Raw genomic sequence first — 23,311 nt, 5'->3', positions numbered from 1 at the left:
ATTCTACCTCTACGCCACCGCTGCACCCCCTTCTCCTCCGCAAGTCTAGGCTAATTCGAGATCTTACCATCCTATGGTCACTGCATCGCTCCTTGCCGAGCACGTCCACATTTTATATTATTAGGTTATATTAACATTAGGTTCTTACTGAATAGGTGGCAATTATTTAATATTCGAAAATTTACCGAATATTCAGCGTGATATATTCGGCCACTCCTAATAAAATTATAGTTTAAAAGGAAATGTGCATGGGAGTGTACTGCTTATTGTGTCGAGGGCGGCGAGCGCGGTGCGTTTCCCTTCACGCTATAGCGTATAGTGAATGCCGAGCAGTTAACCATGAAGGTCGCTAACTGTGCGGTACTCGAATTTCGCTGGCGTGAAGCCGCGGGGCGCATCGTGAAAGTCGTCCCAATCGGCACGTAAGAGATGGCGATCTAAGGAAAGAACAAAAAAATTATGTAAGGCGCTACAGCAGTATTTGCATGAAAATGGCCAGCATAGTTATATTTAATAATATAAGGATAATTTCACACAGAAGTTATGCCACGTGATAGATGACCCAAGCGAATTGGGGGGAAAAAAAAGGCAAAGCCGGCGACAGCCGTGTGGTCCATGACTACGAAGGGCGAGTGATTTAGGAATGCTTTCCTCTCCAACTGTTTCATGTTTCAAGATCATTCGACGGGGATGAATGCCCACCCTTTGTTTGCCACTCCGGTCTTTTCTGAATATGAGCCAAAATAAGTGTTACCTGCGTTATAACCTCTTTCCCGAGCACTACATAAAGAAATTTGAAAATAACTGTACAAATACAAGCTACTGTCAAAAAAAAAAGAGAGAGAGAGAATATGGCGAACAGTGGCGATTGCCATTTCAAGAACACTACCAGCATACAGGTGGATACATAACTAACACGCGGGGTGACCCTCGGCGCTGTACAAAACGTTGAAATTCAACCGGTGCTCTTGAATGTTCTTCACGTGTTTATTTTTTGGTACGTGCACCGTGAGTGAAAGTGCGTCGCGGTAAGTAAAAAAATGAACTGCGATTGATAGCACAGCCACTAGATGAACATTGCCAGCACTTCTATCTGAAGGGTTATTTGTTGTGAACGAATGCCTACCTTTGCGCTAGCGACATGCAACTCTTTCATGGTGAACGAATGACAGCGCGAAAAGACTAGGCGTGTGTTTGTCGCCGCCTTGTCTTTTCGCGCTGTTTTTTTCGTCCACCGTGAAGGAGTTGCATGGCGCTAGCGCAAAAGCCGGGGTCGTCCCGATAAATGGAGGATGCATGAAAAAAAGAATTAAGGGCACCCTGCCCGACTTGGGTACCCCCGGGGATGCGAGAGGAGACTTTGTGCGAAAAAGCACAAAGAATCCCCTATCCCCCGCCCCGTCCGAGTGGCGGACCACGCCGAAACCCTTCTGCAGCTCGTCGCTGTCTTACGCCAGGGATCGAACGTGGGCCCTTGCGAGTGCGAGCTCGACACTCTATCCACTCGGCTAACGGAGCGGCACGATTATCGCCTTACGAAAGGCGACCAGATGGGTGACGCGAACGCCGCTATCGCCCAGATCGCGCGGGTGAGGAGGTGGGCGAGGGGGCCAGCGCCGGCGCGCTACGTGCGTTCGTTCATCGTCGATGGGAACACGGCCGCGTTATCTGCGTTAAACGGCGGACGGTTAAACTCGCAGCAAGAAAGGGGGCAGTTTCCGCATCTGCGAGCCGCCTTTGCGTTACCGCTGCGCTCTATCGGCTATACATGCACACTGACTGTCGTCCCTTGTTAAAGGGAATATACGCGAGCGCGTGGCCTGCGCTCTGTGGCGGTAGTGTTCCTGCATATGCTCCCGCAGGGAGCAGAGTTGCGCATAGGTCCGCCGTCGTGATCCAGCTCTGCAGCGAAGCCACTCCTCGTGCGCGCAGGAGCCAAATGCCGCGCAGTGTTCCGCCTTTTTCTCTAGTGGTCGCGAGCTGCAAGCGCCAATTGTTCGCAGGCGCTTAGCAAAGGGCACTTCTTAATACAGGCTACGCTCGAACGAGTCATTCGTGCAGTCGGAGGGGGTGGGCTTCCAACCAACCGAAACTTTGTATGTACCTATGTAAACACGCATATACAAACACACACATGAACGTACAAATAGGGGGTAGGACCGCCTTCGATTCCCCAAAATAAAATATTCCCGTGGCTCTAACAGCTCCAAAGTTCGCTCGCAAACGCGCAGTACGTTGCCAGAAAACGCGGTGCAATGATTTTCAGCATGCATATGAAGTTGTCTTATCACTGTCAGAAAGCAAGAAATGTTTTAAAGAGTGTTTAAAACTTCACACACGTAAGGTGGACACTTAGCGCATTTTGGCTGCCGAAACCAGCCGATTAGTGACCGTCGCAAAGAGAGCTATCGTGCCTGCAATTATGTCAGTGACCGTTAACAGACCGTCATTTATCACTAACCATCGTTCACAACAGCTGCATGTTTTCGATACATGCGGTGCAGACACAGATTTAAGCGCATTTCAAATTTCACATGCGCACATTTTAAGCAAAGCTTACTTTTACGATTCATTCATACCGCAGACTAATCAGCTATATGGTAGCAGCAAATCTGCAAGTAGAAAAAGATTGAAGATACAAGAGCTTCTAGATCAAATTTATTTCATACAAGGGAATGCATGAACGGCTGCTGGCAACAGGCCAAGTGTGCTGGTTCTTGGAACCTTGGGGGCAGAATTCAAAGAAACTGGAAAGGCAACAAGCTATTAAGAGTAACAACAGGTTATTTTTTATTGCACTAATCACATCAAGATGGCAAACATGCAGAGTAATTATTCACACAGTGCAGACTGGAATCTGACAATACATTTTTCTTGATCTCTTACCACTCGGAGAAAAGCCAGTAGTTGAAGACACTGTATCAAATCAATGAAATCACTGAAGCAGGTTTTGGCCAAAAAGCCAGGTTACAAAGCGTTGTGACCTATCGCATCAGAGGCAAGGAAATTTTACGTCATTGAACAGTGCATTCACTCCACTCCCGCCCACAGGAAACAGCATTCACCAAAGCACAACGTAGATTTCTAGCGTGTTTAAATGAACGACAAGTTTTTGTTCCACTGGCTGATACATGATGCTCACAAGCTAGCACACATACAATTGCGGCTTAGCTTCTATGGCAGCAATTAGTTAAAATAAATAAGCCTGTGCACTTGAAGAGAATAAATTGACTAGAATCAATTTTACTGTTCTCAAAACTTCACACAGAGAAGGAATATATTACAATTATCACAGCTCGAGAGCTAAATATGCAAATGCCAACTCAGCACCCGTTTTATCCTTGTTCCCTTGTGTGCTTTTTGCAAAGATGTCCTAGCTCTTCAGAAATTGCGGTTGACGAGAGAGGTACATATTATTCATTTCAATTTTAAACTCTGAAGGGTGCATTCAAAGTCAAGAAGCCCAGACTTGTTAACAACAACACTCTCACTATAGTATCAGTGTGTCTCCAGCTAGTTTGCTTGGCTGAAGCATTTACTCCTATGGCTGACTTCCGTGCGGTTTGTGCAGTGTGGTGCGCTGCACCCCGTCATACTGGAATACAAGTGCCAGTACGATGTGTTTCGTATCACTTCACCAAGGTCCTTGACTTCACATCGTCGAATACCGTACCTGAAACCCGCAGCTGCTCCTCTCAACGCACGATCGACGGTCCGCTGATTGCAATGGCGATGGCAATGACGGAAACGACGAGTTCGCATGAGTCGGCGATGCGCCCGTAAAGTTGGCTTCGCAGCGGCGCGGATCATTTGACATCATTTTTCGCGCTTGGCCAATAGCGGCGCGAGCGGCGCCGGAAAAGGTATGCGCAACTCTGCTCCCTGCGGGAGCATATACAGGAACACTATGTGGCGGCTGCTTACAGCGCCATCAACCAACAGCTTGAGAAAGCGCGTCCGCTTTCGGCGTCATCTATTGGCAAATGAAATAACGAGTTATTTATTAAATACGCCGGCGGACAAGCGCTGAGAAATACTGAAAGATATCTTTAGCGGCTCCACCAGCCACCGTAGTCCTCCATAAAGAAAGCATCAAAATCCCAGTAAAAAAAAATCGTCAGGCAGTGAGATACGATCTCTGCAATGCTATTCACAACGCGTTTACAGGAGGTATTCAGAGACCTGTATTGGGAAGAATACCTCAGTAACTTGCGATTCGCTGATGATATTGCCTTGCTTAGTAACTCAGGGGACCAATTGCAATGCATGCAATGCATGCTGAAGGGAGAGGCAAAGCAGAAGGGTGGGTCTAAAAATTTATGTGCAGAAAACTAAAGTAATGTTTAACAGTCTAAAAAAAAAAGATGAGCAGTTTACGATAGTTAACGAGGCACTGGAAGTAGTAAGGGAATACATCTGCTTAAGGCAGGTAGTCAGCGCGGATCCGGATCAGGAGACTGGAACAATCAGAAGAATAAGGATGGGCTGGGGTGCCTTTGGCAGGCATTCTCAGATCATGAACAGCAGGTAGCCATTATCCCTCAAGAGAAAAGTGTATCACGGCTGTGTCTTACCAGTACTCACGTACGGGGCAGAAACCTGGAGGCTTACGAAAGCGGTTCTACTCAAGAGGAAGCTTTAGCTCGGGCCCAACTCCGACGCGGCCTATTCAAATACATGTAAAACGCAAAAACGTTTTTATGAGATAACCCCTGGACCAATTTTGATGAAATTTGTTGCATTTGGAAGAGAAAGGTAAATTCTAGAGACTGTTGGAAGCGGAATTTCGATTTAGGGCTTCAATTTTCTTAAAACGATTTTCAAATATTTGACCGTTTGAAAAAAACAGAAGCACGAAGTTTACAAATTCATAGCTCTGCATCTAGAACTGATATCGCGGTTCTGTAAACGGCATCCATTAGATCATTCAAAGCGGACAAATTCAATATGTCATTTTACATCTTACGTGAATTTGTTACGTTGGTTACAACGGTTTTGGAAAAGTTGTATATCCCTATCATTAAATTGTTTTTATATTCATGTGTAACATATCAATTTTGTCCGCTTTAGATGTACTGTTAGATGCAATTCACAGAATTGTATTGTCATTTTTAGTGGTTAAGTTACAGCGTTGTAAACTTGATAGTTTCGTTTTTTGAAAGTTTTCGATTTTTGCCAAATTTTAATAAAACATTGACAACCTAACTCAAAAATTCGAAACCAACAGTCTCTATATTTTAGGTTTGTCTTTTATATGCAACAAACCTCGTCAAATTTTGTGCAGTGGTTGCCGAGAAAAACGAATTCTCCTTTTACATGTATTTAGATAGGAGCACTCGAGCTAAAGCTTCCTCTTAAATTGAGGACGACGCAACGAGCTGTGGAAAGAAGAATGATGGGTGTGACGTTAAGGGATAAGAAAAGAGCAGATTGGGTGAGGGAACAAACGCGAGTTAAAGACATCTTAGTTTAAATCAAGAAAGAGAAATGGGCAGGACATGTAATGAGGAGAGAAGATTATGAGGGAAGCGTAGCAGGTGGCGGCAGTAAGTTAGATGGGCGGATGAGATAAAGAAGTTTGCAGGGTCAACATGGCCACAATTAGTACATGACCGGGGTAGTTGGAGAAATATGGGAGAGGCCTTTGCCCTGCAGTGGTCGTAACCAGGCTGATGATGATGATGGACAAGCGCTACTAGATTACGCTCTCTCCGCTCGCGCAACGGGAGATGCCTGCAGCGCGTCGTCGGCCGCAAATAAATCGAGTGTGGTGCGCGAGCACTGTCGTCATTTGGTTTGCCAATAGATGACGCCAAAAGCGGACGTGGTTTCTTTATCTGTTGGTTGATGGCGCTGTAGGCAGCTGCCACAGAGCGCAGGCGACGCGTTCGTATGTTCCCTTACATAAAGCACGACAGTGTACGAATGGCGATTGGGCATGAGTTCGTCAATGAAGAAAGACACTGCAGCCAGCACAGGAGAGGTTTTTAAACTGCGACAGGACACATTTCTTCGTGCCCCTATAGATGCACAGGAGCTGTGCGTCTGAGATGCGAAATAGAAAGAAGTAGTCAGCCTGCACCATGGCGTTGTGTTCACATGTCTTGTGCTACACGTCACTGGAAGTTCGCTGCTACTGTTTCGCTCAAATGCCTGTTCGACACGTAGATGAATGTCGTAGTTACGCCATGGGCTGCAAGATTGCCCAGTTTGCCATATTGCAGCCCATGCGAATGTCGGCCCGCGATGGTGCCTTCATCACCGTAATGCAATGCGTTACGTAATCGAGCGCAACGGGTGAAAATGCGTCCAACTGACGGCTCCAGAGCGTGCTTATGCGAAGAAGACGCACCGAGTCACGACGTGGCTTAACACGTTGCAACTCAGCTGTCTGTATGCAGGAGGTGGATAGCAAGATACTTACGCCATGAATTGTACAGTACTTCTATGATACTGCACTCTGATATGAAAGCATTGTAAAAGCCCTCGTGTGCTTTCAACCGGCAATGAGTTGCGGCTATTCATCATCATCATCAGCCTGGTTACGCCCACGGCAGGGCAAAGGCCTCTCCCATACTTCTCCAACAACATCTCCAATCCCAACTTCTCCAACAACTATTAGCCGCAATATATTAGGGATGGGTAATTGTATCCTAATGTGCGGTCACAGCGGTCAAGCATGGGTTATGGGAACTGCAGAATTCAAACCATCAGAGTGCTGCGGGGTGAACGGGTGAATCACGATCTCGGGAAGTCGTTGCACTCGTGCACCTGCGGGACTGCCTGTCCCCACCTGTGCTTTAGCGGTATGAGGGTGCAACGACCTGTGGTGCTTCTTACGGATACTGAAACTTGTAGCTCGAATGGGATGCCAGTGGATCGGCGCACAGAAAAATGTTGAGATACCTTAGAGAACGGGAAAGAAAACAAGTCGGACAATGCTGGTCGCATGAAATAAAATACTTAGAAGGCACTGCTGCCTCGAGATCCTCACACCACCAGCTGGACTTCGAGACGCGAAGGGTCGCGCGTTGCAGCTGACATTGTACAGTTTGCATCACAGTGGCAGACGATCGGAAGCCGTTTGTGAAACACCACTTTTCGTTTTTAGAACATGAGAAAGAGTAGAAGTGGGCGAATAACAAAAATCTGCGAATTCGAATAGTCAAACGCAGGTGTATTTATTCGTGTGTTATTGGGTACCACGGCGAGTCTGTCTAGGGCAAAAAAGAAAAAAAAAAACGGCTAAGTAATTTAGGCACCGGTGATCAATTTTAAACAAAAAAATCGCAGATTCCTCATGTAGAAGAATGCGCAATACCTCAGAAGAACGAAGCACTGGTTGTATACATATATAGCGTCAAATATAGAAGTGCTGCATGACTGGGCGGCCAGAAACACTAAATTAACAGAATACAAGCAAAACAATAGCGGCTTGTTGTCTAGGCTTCTACCGCAAAACCTAAAAGACAGCTTGAATAACAATTTTCCTTCACTTTTGATAACGTGCGATGCTTTAACATAAGGTTGTTTGAAAATAGTTCGTAATTCTATAATATGCGAAAATTGGAAACCAAAATAACTGTTAGCTCCGTTATAAAGTATTGCCCGGGCACTTCCATCTAGAAATGTTTAAATAAAGCGACAAATACAAGATGCCGCAAAAAAAAAAAAAAGAATTGAACAGTTGCAACTGCCATTCAAAGAACACTACCAGCATAAAGGCGGATATTTAACTACCACGCGGAGTGACCCACGGCGCTGTCCAAAATGTTTGATTTTAAACGGTGCAGGAGTGCAGCCGTGTTTTGCACGCGTAGCTTTATTGGTACGTGCACCCCCAGGTGCACGCGCTAGGTAAAATGTACAGCGATTCACGATTATGGCCGGTCGTTGTATCTTAAGGCTTCTTTGTTCTTGTTTATACGATTACCATTGCGCTAGCGACATGCAACTCTTTCATGGTGGACGAATAACAGCGCGAAAAGACAAGGCGTGTGTTTGTCGCCGGCTTGTCTTTTCGCGCTGTTTTTTCGTCCACCGTGAAGGAGTTGCATGGCGCTAGCGCAAAAGCCGGGGTCGTTTCGATAAATGGAGGATGCATGAAAAAAAGGAATTAAGGGCACCCTGCCCGACTTGGGTACCCCCGGGGATGCGAGAGGAGACTTTGTGCGAAAAAGCACAAAGAATCCCCTATCCCCCGCCCCGTCCGAGTGGCGGACCACGCCGTAACCCTTCTGCAGCTCGTCGCTGTCTTACGCCGGGAATCGAACGTGGGCCCTTGCGAGTGCGAGCTCGACACTCTATCCACTCGGCTAACGGAGCGGCACGATTATCGCTTTACGAAAGGCGACCAGGTGGGTGCCGCGAACGCCGGTATCGCCCAGCTGAGGAGGCCAGCGCCGGCGCGCGACAGGTGTTCGTTCATGGAAGGTGGAAGCGTTATCTGCGTTAAACGGTGGACGCTCGTTTTGCGCCTATCGGCTATACATGGACGAATGGCGGTCGAGCAAGACTTCATGAAAGAGAAACTGGAACCAGCACTGGAGAAGACAGCAGCAGTGCGTCGAAGATCGTTGTGTTCTATTGCAGCGTAACGTGCGATAGAAGTAGTTAGCTCGCACCATTGCGTTACGTGGTCTTGTGCTACTGTGCCGCCGAATATATGTTGATGGCGCAATTGTCAATATCGTAATGCATCGCATTTGTTATCCAACGGAACTTGTGGAAATGCGCTTGTTGGCTATATTGTACGATGTAACTGCGCAGAATTCCTGCCGGATTTCCTGCCTTCGCTCCAGACAGCCGGCTTGAAGCAGAGGGCGTGGTGACGGAACCAGAGTCCACGACGGCCCCGCAATGTGGCACCGAGCGCCGGCTGCGTATGCTAGGGGATGTAGTGTCTCTGTAACTGCCACTGTGGCTAATTGGTGTAGTGACAGTGTCTCTTTAGTCTCTCTTCAATAGTGTCTTTTTAACTGCCACTGTAGTGACAGTGGCTCTTCAATAGTGTCTTTTTAACTGCCACTGTAGTGACGGTGTCTCTCTTCAATAGTGTCTTTTTAACTGCCACTGTAGTGACGGTGTCTCTTCAATAGTGTCTTTTTAACTGCCACTGTAGTGACGGTGTCTCTTCAATAGTGTCTTTTTAACTGCCACTGTAGTGATAGTGGCTCTGTAGTCTCTCTTCAATTGCGTCTTTTTAACTGCCACTGTAGTGATAGTGGCTGTTTAGTCTCTCTTCAATAGTGGCTTTTTAACTGCCACTGTAGTGATAGTGGCTCTTTAGTCTCTCTTCAATTGCCACTGTAGTGACGGTGTCTCTTGAATAGTGGCTTTTTAACTGCCACTGTAGTGACGGTGTCTCTTGAATAGTGGCTTTTTAACTGCCACTAGTGACGGTGTCCCTTCAATAGTGTCTTTTTAACTGCCACTGTAGTGACGGTGTCTCCTCAATAGTGTCTTTTTAACTGCCACTGTAGTGATAGTGGCTCTTTAGTCTCTTCAATAGTGTCTTTTTTGATTGCCACTGTAGTGACGGTGTCGCTTTAGTCTCTTCAATAAACTGCCACTGTAGTGACGGTGTCCCTTCAATAGTGTCTTTTTAACTGCCACTGTAGTGACGGTGTCTCTTTCGTCTCTCTTCAATTGCCACTGTAGTGACGGTGTCTCTCTTCAATTGCCACTGTAGTGACGGTGTCGCTTTAGTCTCTTCAATAGTGTCTTTTTAACTGCCACTGTAGTGACGGTGTCTCCTCAATAGTGTATTTTTAACTGCCACTGTAGTGATAGTGGCTCTTTAGCTCTCTTCAATTGCCACTGTAATGACGGTGGCTCTTTAGTCTCTTCAATAGTGTCTTTTTAACTGCCACTGTAGTTACGGTGTCTCTTCAATAGTGTCTTTTTGATTGCCACTGTAGTGACGGTGTCGCTTTAGTCTCTTCAATAGTGTCTTTTTAACTGCCACTGTAGTGACGGTGTCTCTTCAATAGTGTCTTTTTAACTGCCACTGTAGTGACTGTCTCTTCAATAGTGTCTTTTTAACTGCCACTGTAGTGACTGTCTCTTCAATAGTGTCTTTTTAACTGCCACTGTAGTGACTGTCTCTTCAATAGTGTCTTTTTAACTGCCACTGTAGTGACGGTGTCTCTTTGGTCTCTCTTCAATTGCCACTGTAGTGACAGTGGTCTTCGATAGTCTCTCAACTGCCACTGTCCCTTTAGTCTAACTGCCACTGTGGCTAATTAGTGAAGTGACTGTCTTTTTTTCGTCTCTCTCTCTCTCTCTCTGCCACTGTAGTGACAGTGGCTCTTCTTCAATGGTGTCTCTTTAGTCTCTCTTTAACTGCCACTGTGGCTAATTAGTGTCTTTTTAACTGCCACTGTAGTGACAGTCGAACTGCCACTGTGGCTAGTTACTGTCTCTTTAATGGTGACTTTTTAACTGCCACTAGTGACGGTCTCTCTTCAGTCTCTCTATAATGGTGCCTTAACAGCCACTGTAGTGACAGTCTCTGTTTAGCCGCCACTGTGGCTAATTAAAGCGGTGTAGTGACAGTCGCTAATTCACTGTTGCGGTGTAGTGACGGACAGTAGGAAATTGACGCTAAGGCGGTGCAACAACTGGAAGTGCTCATTGCGTGCGCCAAGGCTTTTATGCTTGTTTGCGCCGCATAGAAGGCTTTGTTTCATTGCTTTATTATCGTCCGGGAGAATTCTGGCGGTTATGGGCATCGTAGACCAAATCATGCGCAACTCTTGGAAGTACTCCCTGGGACAGAACCTGTTTTCACGAATGTGTCCAATATGTGCGGAGCAGCCCTCGTGGTGGATGAAGTTTTCATCTTGCCATCTCCGGCATACTGTAATCTCCTCTGGAAAGACACGCATGAGCAAAGAATCGAAGTCATTCGATGCAGGGTATATAATCTGTTCGCACTACGAAACGGCATTGTGTGTTAAGCAATGCGTGCGATTTTGGTTTGCCGGGTATGAAGGCTTCAGCGTTCTAGGTTCAGCGTGAGAGGACCTGTGTGTAATTTTGCCCCCCCCCCCCCCCTTCATGGTACACATCTGCCTCTGTAATGTAAGTTCACACCCTTTGAGTCCTATGTTGCCGCATAACAATAAACGTGATCTGTCCTATCCGCATTTCCTTTCGTTAACGCTGCGAGCCCGGTACTTCCCAGTAACGAACTACATGCGTGTTATCAGGAAAGTAGCTGGCTGTGTCGGAACTTTGGACCTCAGTGTCATTCAGGAGCCAGGATGCAAACAGCTATACTCCATTGGCCAGCGTCGATTCATCTACATCTGAAGTGAAGCAATGAAGGGGGCTAGTTGGTGAACGTTCATGGTTATGTTGCGCTCAGTTTTACACAGACGATATTAAGGAAGGACAGGACGTGGACGGACGTAGTGCTACGTCCGTCCACGTCCTGTCCTTCCTTAATATCGTCTGTGTAAAACTGAGCGCAATATAACCATGAACATCTGAAGTGGTCGTGCGTATTTGTTGTCATGGGGGTTAATGACATGTGTAGCTACGGAAAACATAGCGAAGGTTTCGTGTGGTGTATATGTGACCCGTAATTGGCTACGTATAAGGCGTTAGGATGTTGAGTTGCACAGCAAGCCGGACATGACAGTGTTCCATCGAAATGCACATAACTGCAATGGCTGCTAGTTTCATGCAATCGTTGACCTATATCTTAATTAATGTAACCACGACTGCTTTCATTAATTCTTCGCTGTTCCTTACACAATCAAAAAGAACCATACTACTCAGGGCGCTTCTAAACGTTATCCGTCATATCTCGCAAAGGCTGAGTGGTTGCATCACAACGCGAAAAATTAGCGCTGTGCATTTGGAACTGCATCCACGTCATTTTCCTTTCATTACAGGCCGTCGCAGAAGATGTACACCACCCGACAGGCCTGCAATGCGATTGCACCACTGCGGAATACATTCGCGCGCTACCACTTGATGTTTGCAAATCGGGGCACGATGCGTCCCGGACACTGAACTAGCGCAGATTTTTCCATGTGCGGCATTTCATTTTTCTTAGCGCTCTTGCACGAAGGCATCGCGCAAGCCGCCCGTGAACTGTGACGAACAAGGCTACACACACCTGGATTGGCCGGTAGGAGAACGTCTGCTGGCGCCGGGACTGACGGGACGCCGGCTTGAGGATCCAAAGCCACGCACACCTGCGCAAGTTGCCAGCCTTAGCCTTTCTGCGCAAATACTTAGGTGCACTTATTGAGCTGCAAATTTCACACAGCGCTGACATCGACTGTTTATTCCACGGAGACTAAGAAAAAAAAATGCCGAGCCCGTGTCCATGTGTCTTTGCAGACGTGATACTCGTACGTGGGAGGTGCTGACAAGATCAAGCAACAGCGCACCCAAGCAAGCCCTGTCCTGCCCCCGAGGAGCACCAATGTTCACGCAGGACTTACAACAGTTCGCCGTGACTTTATATAGAGCGGCCATAACTGGTGGAATTATTCGGAAGGCACTCATGTACATTTAATAAAGGAATGAAACAAAGCTTTCCATGCGGTATTCAATTTCTGCCACGTTGAATGAATAGCACATAGTACGGCATCTCGATGTCGAAAAGGCGCGTAGGGTTTGCATATCTCTTTATAAGAGTTTATTTACCTCCACAGTGTCATCCGCGGTAACGTCTAGAAAACCTCGACCGGCTTCAGTAAGCCACCTCATGTGTCATACTCTTTCCGCCGTACCTGCGATTGCTACACCTAAACGTACCTCTGAGAATTGAATGCCCCTGTAAAACCGCACTTCGCTATCCCTGGCAGCACTGCCCAAGGGTGCATGTATCGTGTCGCAGTTCGCATTGGAATTCGAGCTAGAGGTAAGAACTACCACAGGGCCTTGCATCCTCGAAGTGACAAGCAGCATTGCAAGCATGTAAGTGCAACGACCCTCTACGAATGTTATTATTGTTACTATCGCGCTTTGATAGCTCCAACTCTGCAGTTCCAACACCGCTTGCTTATGGTTACGCCACCTGTCGGCCTACATTAAAGTATTATTTGGGAAGAAAAAAGAAACCGACTGTCGATATTCATCCGTGATGCATACCATGGCTCATAACCACAACTGGCAGTAAGTTCCACGTATTTGGAATGCTTTCATGTGAGAGGGCCATATCATCCAAGTACTGTACACACTTATGTATACGGGTGCCAGTGTATTCGTTTTAAGAGGGCGTCCACGTCGCTTATGGTCCCCCGGTTCTGCTCTCGGTGCTGGCTCCGTCACCACGCCCTTACCCGGTGCGTCGTCTCAGTTGGACGGATTTTCATTGATTGCATCCGATCCTGAACGCCATGCACGACGATGATAAAGACGCGATGTCGATGTGGGTCGCTTGCGTCCATAGTGAGCAGACTCCATTTGCCCGCTACGCCCCTACAAATCGCAATAGCGCGGCGTAACTACGATGCTGCGTACCTAACATGCACTCGGCGAAAAATTGGCAGGAAACTTCCACTGCTGGGTAGCAGGTGTCCACATCACGCCATGGTGCAGGATATTTCTTTCCCTGCCACATTATGTGCTTACAGAAAAAAAAAAAGCATCTTGTACGCACTACAGCTGTGCATATACTGGGCCCGAAACGATGAGCAAAACGAGAACAAGGTGGATGCGGGAGTGCTCCAGCTTGTACCTTCTCGTTTTGCCCATCGTCTGGATTTTTCAGCTCCTGTCTTCCCGTGTTTTTTATAGGGCCCGAAGAAATTTAACCTGTTCCTCTTCCTTCATTGACGAACTCTTGCTTAACCGCCATTCGTACACGTGTAGCCGATAAAGCACAGCGGAAACGAAAAGGCGGCTCGCACATGCGCGAACTGTCCCGTTCCTTGCTGCGAGTGTAACGCAGATAACGCGGGCGTGCTCCCACCTTCCATGACCGAACACCAGTCGCGCCCCCTCGCCCACCTCCTCACCCGCGCAATCTGGGCGATGGCGGCGTTCACGTCACCCATATATGGTCGCCTTTCGTAAAGCCATAACCGTGCCGCTCCGTTACCCGAGTGGATAGTGTGTCGAGCTCGCAAGGGCCCACGTGCTATTCCTGGTGTCAGACAGCGACGAGCTGCAGAGCAGAAGGGTTTCGGCGTGGTCCGCCACTCGGACGGGGCGGGGGATAGGGGATTCTTTGTGCTTTTTCGCACAAAGTCTCCTCTCGTGTCCCCGGGGGTACCCAAGTCGGGCAGGGTGCCCTTAATATTCTTTTTCATGCATCCTCCATTTATCGGGACGACCCCGGCTTTTGCGCTAGCGCCATGCAACTCCTTCACAGTGGACGAAAAAACAGCGCGAAAGGACAAGAAGGCGACATGCACACTCCTTGTCTTTTCGCGCTGTTATTCGTTCACCATGAAAGAGTTGCATGTCGCTAGCGCAAAGGTATTCGTTCAGTATCAATCGGAAGAAATAAGCCTTCAGATAGAACTACTGGCTCAAGAATCGCTGTGCGGTAGTTTTTTTTTTTTTTTAACCTAGCGCAACGCACTACATAACGTGAAGAACACGGCTGCACTCGCCTGCTTCAGTTGTCCAGGAGGACGTCTGGTGGCGCCGGGACTCGCACGGTAGTCGGCTCCTGCGCAGGTTGAGATCATTTTGTACAGCTCCCTGGGTCACTGCGGGTGTTAGTTAAATGCCCGCTTAAGTGCTAGTAGTGTTTGTGAAGTGGCAGTTCACCAAACTAATCTTCTCTTTGGCGGGGTATGCCGTCCACCTCTGGTTATTTAGAAATTTCTGTGTGGAGTGCGTGGCCAATATGTTATATAACGCAGCAAACAAATTTATTTTGGCTCACATTCAGAAAAGGGGGAGAGTGCCGTACAAAGGGTTTTGCTTGGGTGGTCATAAGCTCAGTATGAAATTATGCTTAAATTATTAGACACAATCGTGCTGGCCAGTTTCCTGCAGATACTGCTGCAGCGACTTATAGAATGTTTAGTTTTTTTTTTCTATATCGCTGTCTCTTGCATACCGATCGGGACGACTTGTACGATGCGCCGCGCGCGTGCACGCTAGCGACGTTGAAGTAGCACCGCAAAGGCAGCCACGTTCGTGGCCAACTGTGCGGTATTCAATTCGCTAGCGCGAAGGAAAACGCGACGGGCAAGCCGCCCGCGATAACTGACTCGGAGGGCTCCACGCACCTTGGATGGATGGATGTTATGAACGTCCCCTTTATAACGGGGCGGTGGGTTGCGCCACCAAGCTCTTGCTATCTTGCCTAATGTCCTACCTAGGTTAAACAATGAAAAAAAGAAAAAGAAACACTGTGAACTACCACTCTCAAATTTTCTGATATCCTATTGCGAACTGTGCTTTTGTACGTCTCCGTCTTTTGTCGTTTCCCTACTTTTCTTCCACCAATCCTTCGATCGCCATCGCCCATTGCGGACATGTTTGCTTTACCACTGCTCCTGCTGAACCGAAGGGCTTCAAGGAGGCCAGTGGTGCCTAAATCGACCGCTGGGTAGACGTCTTTACATTCTAATAAAACATGCTCCGTCGTTTCCATAGCTTTACCGCAGCAAGCACATGCTTCTTCTTCCTTCTTATACCTCGCTTTATAGGTGCGTGTTCTAAGGCATCCCGATCTCGCTTCGAAAAGTAATGAGCTTCCCTTTGAGTTATCATAAATTGTTTTTCCTGATTTCGTTTTTTCCTCTTAAGTAGTTACTCATGGCAGGTTTCTTTTCCATTGCCGCCACCCATGAGATTATTTCAGCATCTCTGACTTTCCGCTTGACGATCTTTGTTGCTGTGTTGCCCACCCTACAGGCCGCATAATTGCTGGTAAGCTTCCTAGTTCTTTTCCTCCACTGTGAATCAATGTTTTTCCTGTACAGATACCTGAACGCTCTCCCAGCCCATTTACTTTCTTCCATATTCCTCAGCCGTTCTTCATAATCAATTTTACTGCGAGCTTCCCTCACTTCAAAACTAGTTCAGCCCACGTCACCCTGCACAGGTTCATTTGTAGTCTTCCCGTGCGCGCCCAATACGAGGCGACCCACTGACCTTTGGTTCCCGTCGAGTCTTGATCGTACCCCTGATTTAAAGCAAACAACCGCATTTCCAAAAAGTAAGTCATGGAACCATTACACCTTTCCACGTACCTCGGAGGACCTCGTACCTATTGTATCCCCATAGCGGTATGTGCTTCATTATGGGTGCATTTCTCTTCCCCTTCACTGTTATTTTCTCCTGTGTTTCCATATATCTATTGCCTTCGTTTATTCATGTACCGATATATTTATTTTCTGTTACCCGAGGTATTTCCTGGCCCAGTATCTCCACTGTCTGTTCACTGTTTTCATTGAATACGATAACCCCTGGTTTTCTAACACTAAATTTCAAATCTAAATTGTTGCCTTCCTGCCCAAAGATATTAGCCAGACGTTGCAAATCACTTTGCTTGTTAGCTAGCAACACAATGTCGTCCGCATAAAATAAACCTGAGAGCTGTTGCTCTATTTCTGTACCCGCCTGTTTGTATGAGAGATTAAGCCCGATATTACTTCCTTCTAGCGACTTCTCCATCCTCACCATGTACATCATAAACAGAAGCGGGGATAAAGGGCACCCGTGCCTCAGTCACTTGTTGATATGAACTTTCTCCTCGCTCCTCATCCCTTCCCATTCAACACAAACGGTATTTTATTCGTAAATCTCTCTCAACATAACATTAACATTATTTTTAAGCATCAGCACGGTTTTCGCAAGGGCTACTCATGCGACACCCAACTTGCCGGATTTATTAACGACATACACGCACTAATAGACGCCGGGTTCCAAGTTCACGCAATATTTTTAGATTTTTCTGAGGCATTTGACCGTGTTCTACACCATAGGTCGTTACTTAAACTTTCACAGCTTAACATTCACCCTACTATAATTGCATGGATCACCGATTTACTCTCATCTAGAATTCAGTTTACATCAGTTAACAATTCCAACTCACATTATGCTGATGTTACGTCTGGAGTTCCACAAGGCAGCGTACTTGGACCTTTACTTTTTCTAATTTACATTGATGATTTACCCAGTTGCGTGTCATCCAAAATCAGACTATTTGCAGACGATTGTGTAGTTTATCGATGTATTACAAGTAACACTGATGGCCACTTACTACAAACTGACCTGGACGCAATAAGTGCATGGTTAATTGGTTAATGCCATCAAATATTTCCAAAACTAAACATGTCTTTCACCAACAGGCCACGAATTCCAACCATCGACTACTCCCTTGATAACAACGCTGTGGAACTCGCAATTACTTACAAGTACCTTGGCAATAATCTTCAGTCTAACTTATCATGGAATAATCATATTAATCTCACCATTGCCTCTTCAAACCGTACTCTCGGACTTATGAAACATAACTTAAAAGAAGCCCCAATTCATGTTAAAAAACTAGCATACACTACATTAATCCATCCTAAACTAGAATACGGGTCTGCCATCTGGGATCCCGAACAAACTGATATCAGTAACATCGAATCCTTGCAGAACCGTGCTGCGCGATTTCTATCTTCAGGTTATTCACGTTACACCAGCGTCACCTCGTTCACAAATAAAGCCGAGTTGGACAACTTGGCACTTCGCCGTAAAATTTCTCGCCTAGCACTTTTCCATAAGCTTTATCACCATCCATCACTTAACGATGATTTCTTTCAGTCACCACCAGTTATTTTTCCACACCGTGACCATCCATACAAAGTAAAACGCATTAACTGCCAGTCATCCCATTATGCATATTCGTTCTTACCACGCACAATAACTGAATGGAGCGCCTTACCATCAGTGATTGCCACGGAACCAGACTTGACTAAGTTTCAACATTTAATTCGTTCACGACTTGTCGACTAATTTTATTATTTTTTGGGACTTTTACAGTGTTTTCGATGTTTGTTGGTGTTTTTCATTGCAGTGGCCCTATGTTCTCCTAATATGTATTTATGTTTTCTCTGTAATAATTGTGACCTAATTATCTTGTGTATTACCTATGTTTCACTGTTACATTATCTTGTTTTTAGTATGCACAAACTATGATCAGTGCCTGTGATCGCCCCCCCCCCCATGTTCTACATTCGTAATGAGGGCCTTTGGGGGTTTTTTGAATAATAATAATAATAATAATAATAATAATAATAATAATAATAAAAAGCTGTAACCTTGTTGTCTTGTTGAACTGGCGAGGAGGATACCTGGTGGCGCCGACACGGAACACAGCTCCAGTTCCCGCGATGCCACAAGCAGCACACCTTCCTGCACCTGTCCTTTTAAATAAGCGAATAACTTTATTAACGGTGCGTGAGTATTCTACAATAAATATGCGGTAAGTTTTCAAATAATAATAAATAACCAAATGCATAGTATCAACCTACTGCTAAACGACCGCGCATAATCGAAAGAAAATGGGTATTCAACCCTTGCTTCATGTTTTTGCAGCGGAAGCCTGCCTGGCACGCTGTTTTTTGCTTGTATCCTCTCATTTAGTGGTTTTGGCACACTAGTCATGTTACAGTTTTACATTTGACGCTACAATTAGTGATGTTTTCTTTACAACAGGCCCTTTCGACAGCATTTTTCAGCAACAATTCATTTGACGTTCTTGCAAAGCTGGTCGTACAGTAGACGTTGTGTCTGTGGGAGCTTATGTAAAGCTCTTTAAATGAAGAATGGGCGATATTGTGTTTTAAATTGATCATTTGTACTTCGTGTAGTTTTTCTTTTTTTTTTGGCGCTAGTCAGTGCGCCGTCTTAAGAGAAAGCTTTACCTCAGACCCAACTCCGACGCGGCCTATTCAAATACATGTGAAACGCAAAAAAACGTTTTTCTGAGATAACCCCTGGACAGATTTTAATGAAATGTGTTGCATTTGAGAGAGAAAGGTAAGTTCTAGTGACTGTTGGAAGCGGAATTTCGATTTAAGGCCTGAATTTTGTTTAAAAAGTTTTTCAAATATTCGACCGTCTGAAAAAAATAGAAGCGCGAAGTTTACAAATTCATAGCTCTGCATCAAAACACATATCGCGGTTATGTAAACACAGTCTATGAGATAATTCAAAGCGAACAAATTCAATATGTCATTTTACATCTTACGTGACTTTGGTACGTTGGGTACAAGGGTTCTGCAAAAGCTGTGTTTCCTTACTACAAATTTTTTTTTATATCCATGTGTAACACATAAATTTTGTCCGCTTTAAATGTACTATCAGTTGCAATTCCCAAAATTGTATAATCATTTTTCGTTGTTGAGTTATAGAGTTGTAAGCTTGATAGTTTCGTTTCTAGAAAATTTTCGATCTTTGCCAATTTTTAATAAAGAATTGACGACCTAACTCGAAAATTCGAAACCGACAGTCAATAGATTTTAACTTCCTTTAATTGCAACAAACTTCGTCAAATTTGGTGCAGTGGTTGCCGAGAAAAACGAATTCTCCTTTTACATGTATTTAGATAGGAGCACTCGAGCTACAGCTTCCTCTTAACAAGTAATGGAGCAACACATACGTCTGCATTTGACTATTCGTATTCAGAAATTCTGATATTCGATCGCCTCTAATTTCTCATACTCTTGTAAGAAAAAGTGATGCTTCACAAATGGCCCCGGTCGTTTGCCACTCACTGCAATGCAAACGACACAGTTTAAACTGCAACGCACGACCCTCACTCTCTCCAAGTCGAGCTGGTAGTCCGACGCTCTCGAGATAACAGTGTAAAGCAACTGACATATACCCATACCCGTGCTTGTAGTCATCTGTTCTGTAACTTTTATTTAGTGCGGATAGGGAACGTCCGACTAGTTTTCGTTCCCGCTATCTAACCTATCTCAACGGTTTCGTGGACCGATCCCAAAGGCAGTAATCGATCTCAAGATCCTTCACACTTTCGCTGAAGCAAGAATCGAACCCGTGTCACACGGGCTACTCGTGCACGGCGTGTCCAGAGGGAAGCGAGACAGGAGCTTGGCTACAATACTTGGATAATCGTCACAAATAAGTTCGGAACGAATTTTCTTTTTCTGCAATAGCCCGCTAGCTGCCCAGAGAGCCAGCGATTTGGTTCGCAAAGGTAGGCGACGGATAGCACGAGAGTATCCCACTCAGTTCGACCCGGTGTTACGATCGGCCAGCAGGTGTTTACGACCTTTTAGCCTCTCCTGCGCTACTCTGACGAATCGCTTTGTGAAGCCAACAATGCGTCAACCTCGGACAAAATTGCGGCGCCCGGAAGGCGAGACACATTTGACGGATCGAGTGTTCACTGTCACCGTCACGGACCAATAGGAAGAAGGTACTCCTGGAAAAGGGTGTTCTACGCCGTCCCGTCACGGATCCCGGTGACCACACCGGTCGTTTGACAGACGCTTCAGGTAGCTGCGGGATCATCCCGGGAACCAATACGCGCCAGCTTGAGTCAAGCGTGGCAATCCCCGTCTACTAACCCACCTCCTTTTTGAAGTCCAGTGAACAAAGGTGCGGGAGTGTGAACCCTCGTCCCGAAAGGCGGGTGCTTCGACTACTTTGAAAGCTCCGACTGGACGAAAGTATGACGGCTGATTTCATTGGCTTAGGGAACCAGGGAGGACGGAAGGGCTTTAAGCGGACTTTTTCTGCTCCTCAGTGTGCTTCAATTCAGTCATGCAAGACTGAATTGAAGAATCGATGCTTCTATGTCTGAATTTGAGGTTATGTTTCCAGGACATTCAAGGATAGATTCTAAGAACGAGACTGAGCACACGAATAACGCCTTGTTGCAAGCGCTGCTTCAGCAGCAGACCACGCTGTATGAGCAACAGCGACTGATTCTCGAAGCAGTTAGCGACTCACTAAGAGCACAAAAACCACATCAAGAGGAGTTCAAGCCCGATAGTTTCGATGGGGTGTCCAATGCCGCTAACTTGTGGCTCAGATTTTATGAATACGCATGTGCGCAAAACCACTGGACGCCATTGGACGACAAAGTGTGTAACATGCGCCATTTTTTATCTGGCAACGCCAGGAAATGGTGGGACATGCGAATCGCAAGTCAATGCCGTGATTCATGGCACAAGTGGAAAGATAGTTGTCTTTTTACTTTTGAGCGAAATCCGGTTGACAGATGGGACGACGCAATAGCCTTCAGATACAGAGAAGGGGCAGTCATGGATTATTTTTTCGAGAAGAGGAGTTTACTCTATATTGCCGACCTTAATCTACCGGACTCTGCAATCCTTCCCCTGATAATTCAAGGCATGACTAACGAATCGCACAGAGAGGTTTCTGTACACCGTCCAAACTCCACGGATGACTTACTTGCTTGCCTTAAGTATGTGTCCAGCGATTTCCTGATTGATGGTCCCCTCAAAAGGCATTGTATTCTACCACTAAGCATTGACGCACATGGCGAAACGGTAGAATATTTTAATACCAAGTCCGAGCAATGTGAAACGATGGAAAATGTATACCTTCTAAAGTCAAATCTCTTATTTGTTAAAATGATGGTAAATGGAAAAAGTATGGACTCCCTGGTTGATACTGGAGCATCCGTAAGCCTGGTAAATCAAGCTTACGTCCAACCGCGCAAGGTGTATGAAGGAAGAATAGTTAATGTTCAAAGCTATGATGGAAAAACTAGAAGGTTGCAACACTGAGCAGAAGTAGAAGTTGAATTTGGTGGACATCACCTGAAAGTGGATGCCCTTGTCATGCAGGGTGTTGACTTCCTGTTTATATTATCTAGACCTGATATGAAGCGATTGAAGATGAATATTTCTTGGAGAGACGAAGTGACTATTGACGGATCATTTAAGCCTAATTTGTATGGAATTGAAAATTCACATCGAAGAGTTAGAAATGCTGATAAGATACTGACAAATTTTCCCGAACTTATTTGTGTTGAGACGTACCCGCCAGCAGCAGATGTCTTCGAGGTACCGTTCAAGCTTCGTGACGTCACAGTAGTGCGTAAAAAGCCGTACGGTCTCTCCCACGAGAAAAAGACCTGGCTAAAATAAAGGCCGAACTGCAGCAAATGCTAAATGCCGGTATTATAAGGACATCAACATCCACTTTCGCGTCACCAATAGTACCGAAAGACGATGGCTCATTTCGCCTGTGCACAGATTACCGGCAGATAAATGGCCAGACTGATTTGTTTCCTTTTCCCATGCCCCGAATAGACGAGATCATCAATGAAACTGGTGGACCAAATTTTTTCTCTCGGATCGACCTCTGTAAAGGATACTGGCAGGTGCCACTACAAGAAGATTACAAGCAGTACACTGCTTTTGTAACACCTTTCAATGTGTACGAGTACAACCGCTTACCATTCGGTTGGAATAATTCTGGAGCTTGGTTTCAGAAAATGATTAATGGCATTCTTGATGAGTTCCTGGGAAAGTTTTGTAACGTATACACTAACGACATCATCATATACTCACGTACAAGAGATGAACATGAAAAACACCTTTCGTGCGTGTTATAAGCCCTGAGCAAGTTAAAGATTAACAAGAACAAGAGTGAATTTTTTCAGACGAATGTTGTCTTTCTAGGAAGAGTTTTTGATGGCAAAACTAAAACAACAAAAGAGGAGTCTATACAAAGGACGAAGAAGCTCGTCAAGCCATATGACCTACACTCACTCCTTGTTTTCCTCGGACTCGCCGCTCATTTTCGTGCGTTCATTAAGGACTACGCTGCAACGACACGATGCGCCTCACGAAGCTGACGCAAAAGGATGTGCCATTTATGTGGAGTGAAGAGTGCAAGAAAGCGTACGAGTACCTTGTTGAAGCTACATCGTCGGATCCTGTGCTTGTGCTACCTGACTTAACAAGCCTTTCGAGCTGTGCACGGACGCTTCCCAGTATGGTACAGGGGCCGTTCTATATCAACGAGACACAAAGGAACAGCAAGGACGCCAACTCAACGTAATTGGCTATTATTCTTCTACGTTCTCAAAAGCTCAAGAACATTATACGACCACAGAAAAAGAGGCTCTGGCTGTTGTGATGGCACTCCGGTATTTCAGAAGCTACATAGAGGGTCGTCATTTCCGGCTTTTCACTGACAACCGAGCGTTAACCTACTTCTTGGGATTAACCCAGCCTAAGGGCAGGGTGGCGCGTTGGATCAGTGAAATACAACAGTTCACTTTCGATGTAAGCCATCGACCTGGTGATAAGCTTCCTGACGCAGATGCTCTCTCCAGGCTTCACATCACAGAAGTGAGAACATCTGACCATGAACACGTTTACAGCTT

General features: G+C 45.9%; 1 protein-coding gene and 2 long non-coding RNA genes across 19 annotated transcripts in view; 2 read left to right on the top strand and 1 right to left on the bottom strand.

The window, feature by feature from the left end:
- The window catches only part of LOC135903719 (uncharacterized), a 58,524-nt gene extending 48,914 nt beyond the window's left edge, over window positions 1–9,610 (top strand). Inside the window, exon 4 of the long non-coding RNA XR_010564909.2 lies at window positions 8,770–9,610. This is a non-coding gene — a long non-coding RNA (uncharacterized lncRNA). The remainder of the gene's footprint in view (window positions 1–8,769) is intronic.
- A 916-nt stretch (window positions 9,611–10,526) lies between these two features.
- LOC135903718 (uncharacterized) overlaps window positions 10,527–23,311 on the bottom strand; it is a 290,426-nt gene continuing 277,641 nt past the window's right edge. For 7 of the 17 annotated variants that reach the window (XM_070525027.1, XM_070525028.1, XM_070525030.1 and 4 more), the window contains 4 exons: window positions 18,237–18,336; window positions 14,583–14,641; window positions 12,131–12,209; window positions 10,530–10,873 (listed from right to left, as the gene is read on the bottom strand). In XM_070525027.1, the coding sequence (XP_070381128.1) occupies window positions 10,566–10,873; window positions 12,131–12,209; window positions 14,583–14,641; window positions 18,237–18,336 (546 nt within the window). In that variant the 3' untranslated portion in view covers window positions 10,530–10,565. Of the gene's footprint in view, window positions 10,874–12,130; window positions 12,210–14,582; window positions 14,642–18,236; window positions 18,342–23,311 lie in introns of all 17 variants that reach the window. The other 10 variants (XR_011508351.1, XR_011508350.1, XR_011508353.1 and 7 more) reach the window with 3 other exon arrangements.
- Window positions 12,113–12,552, top strand: LOC139049506 (uncharacterized). Its single transcript, XR_011508357.1, has 2 exons — window positions 12,113–12,252; window positions 12,358–12,552. It is a non-coding gene; the product is annotated as an uncharacterized lncRNA (long non-coding RNA).

This window comes from Dermacentor albipictus, chromosome 9, assembly GCF_038994185.2.
Source record: "Dermacentor albipictus isolate Rhodes 1998 colony chromosome 9, USDA_Dalb.pri_finalv2, whole genome shotgun sequence".
In the NCBI taxonomy this organism is placed as follows: domain Eukaryota; kingdom Metazoa; phylum Arthropoda; class Arachnida; order Ixodida; family Ixodidae; genus Dermacentor; species Dermacentor albipictus.
The sequence above is the reverse complement of the archived record's forward strand: the minus strand, read 5'-3'. Positions and strand labels throughout refer to the sequence as shown.